Source organism: Aegilops tauschii, chromosome 5, assembly GCF_002575655.3.
Source record: "Aegilops tauschii subsp. strangulata cultivar AL8/78 chromosome 5, Aet v6.0, whole genome shotgun sequence".
Taxonomy (NCBI): domain Eukaryota; kingdom Viridiplantae; phylum Streptophyta; class Magnoliopsida; order Poales; family Poaceae; genus Aegilops; species Aegilops tauschii.
The window spans coordinates 545,759,171-545,761,531 of record NC_053039.3 but is presented as its reverse complement, the minus strand read 5'-3'; the positions used below and the strand labels follow the sequence as shown (position 1 = coordinate 545,761,531).

At 45.2% G+C, this 2,361-nt stretch overlaps 1 protein-coding gene across 1 annotated transcript; it reads right to left on the bottom strand.

Annotated features, from left to right (window-relative positions):
* Positions 1-897: 897 nt before the first annotated feature.
* Positions 898-1,785, bottom strand: LOC109732409 (uncharacterized). The gene is made up of 3 exons (XM_020291585.1): positions 1,705-1,785; positions 1,449-1,589; positions 898-1,074 (listed from the first exon to the last, which is right to left on the bottom strand). The coding sequence occupies exons 1-3, from the start codon at positions 1,783-1,785 to the stop codon at positions 898-900; spliced, it is 399 nt and encodes a 132-aa protein (XP_020147174.1).
* Positions 1,786-2,361: the final 576 nt, after the last annotated feature.

Genomic DNA, 2,361 nt, shown 5'->3' with positions numbered 1-2,361 from the left:
CCGTCGTGCTGACGAAGCTCTTCTCGGAAGCTCTACTGGATCGTGAGTTTGCGGGACGTCACCGAGCTGAACGTGTGCTGAACGCGGAGGTCCCGTATGTTCGGTACTGAGGATCGGTCGATCGTGAAGACGTACGACTACATCAACCGCGTTGTCATAACGCTTTCGCATAACGGTCTACGAGGGTACATGGACGACACTCTCCCCTCTCGTTGCTATGCATCACCATGATCTTGCATGTGCGTAGGATTTTTTTGAAATTACTACGTTCCCTAACACTCTCGGCATCGACAAAACCACCCAAGTTATTGTAGGGTCTCTCGGCATCGACAAAACCACCCAAGTGATTCTAGGGTCTCTCGGCATCGGCAAAACCAACCAACAACATCAGATTCAGCATAATTGGAAGATCCATACATAACCATAACTAATATGTACCATATTACACGATAGTGCTTAATGCTAAATAGGAACATTACATAACCATAATTCTGATATTACTAGATCATTCATCTAATAGTACTCATTATATAACCATAATGATAGTACTCATCATCCCATAACCATGCTGGTGGTACTAATAAGCAACATATTACATTATACTGCTCATTCATCTAAGATGGCCTTGATCCCATTCAGCTTCACCTTGGTCTGCTCCACAACCTTCTCAAGCTCATTAATGTGGGCCTGCAACTTCATCTTCTCTTCAGCAAGCTTCAACTTCATGTTCCTAATGACATTGGCTTGAGCAACTGTCAGGTTCTTGACCATGTCATACTTCTCCTGTAGCTTGCTCTCATCAGGTTTCTACTGCATCTGTCCTCTCTGCATTTGAGCCCTCTGCTCCTGGGCATCCAAGAGGCCGTTGACATCTTCAACCAACCTCTCATAACTTGCCTACAGCTTGATCTTCTGTTGTGTCAGATTCTGAACAACAAATGAGCTTGTCAGATTGTCCTCAATCTTGCTCCTCTTGCACTCTTCATACTTATTCCACAACTTGGTCAATGCATTCTCCATTGTAGCTGGCCAATATGGATCAACCCATTCAACCAGCCCACAGTTTGTTCCCTCCTGTAATATTAGTGTTAAACAAATGGATATGAGATATATGACACAATGAGCTAAACAATTACAGTGCTCACTAATCCACATGCTATAAAGTAACAAGTCTCAATCAGTGCTCCCAAACCTATGCACATACTGACATATAAACAATGACCTCACCAACCCACCACTATCACAGAAAATACATAACTAATTAACAACCTAACTAACAGGCCAGATCTGCTGACAACACGGTGCACATGCTCACATATAAACAATGACCTCACTGAGCAAGTAAGCATTGAGACCACATATTTAAACAACCTAACTAACACAGCAGATCTGCAAACTATAAAATCGGTACTAAACAATGACCAAATTAGCACAAATTTGGCACATACCTTCACAACACAAGCAAGGAACCTCCTGCCAGTATGGATGCCCTGGAAATCAACATGCCTCTGTGCTGGCAGGCCGTGTTCATTGCACAAAATGTCAGTTTCAATGCCCTCGAAATCGGAGTCATCCATGGTATCAGGGATCTGCAGGTGCAAAGGAAAGCCAACCATTTGTAACAAAACTTCAGATCAAGCTCAATAGAAAAATCACCAAATCCAAACCCTAACCCTAACCCTAGCTCGAGCTCGAGCAACTCACCTGGATGATGCTCTCGTCTGAAGCTGAGTCGACGTACTGGTGAGAGTTCTCGCTGCTGTCGTCATCAGACCAGGACACCATGGCGACGCGGCGGCGATGGCGGTCGGAGATGTGGGAGGGGGCGGCGGCGGCGAACGAGCGGGAGCAGAGAGAGGGAGAAGGCCGAGAGACAATGAGGGCTGGGGGGTGGGCCTGCACCGATTTGGGGGTGTTTGACCCGAGCGGCTCGAACCGGTGCGGGCATGGTGTCTAACGCCGTTTGACGGCTCGGACAGAGCAACAGTGCCGCCACGTCGACAAATACGGGGCCCACATGTCATTAACGTACTTAAAACGGTCCAAACGAGCAACCAGTGTTTTTTGCAAAAAATTATGAAAAAAATTAGTGCTTTTTGGCACAATTCCGTAAATGTGTGGTTCCTGCAAACCTTGCCTGAAGTGTCGATGTTTTTTGCAATTCACTCTCTTGCACGCAATATGTGTATAGTTCTTAGATGATGCGCTTTTCAAATTAGTTGCGAAAAACATTCAAATTGTAAAAAAGGGAATGACATTGCCATCCATGCGTCCATTACTGAAAGGGCATGGGCTTGTATCATATCAATGAGATTTTCCTATGCAGTTGTGCTGAAACTTCATATTATTAGTACCACATGA

Bases quoted from the DNA above. Each gene is read 5' to 3' on its own strand.
- LOC109732409 (XM_020291585.1), bottom strand. From the start codon at position 1,785: ATGGTGTCCTGGTCTGATGACGACAGCAGCGAGAACTCTCACCAGTAC. The intron at 1,590-1,704 runs GTGAGTTGCTCG...TTGCACCTGCAG, and splicing joins CAGACGAGAGCATCATCCAG to ATCCCTGATACCATGGATGA. The intron at 1,075-1,448 runs GTATGTGCCAAA...CTAATATTACAG, and splicing joins TCCTTGCTTGTGTTGTGAAG to GAGGGAACAAACTGTGGGCT.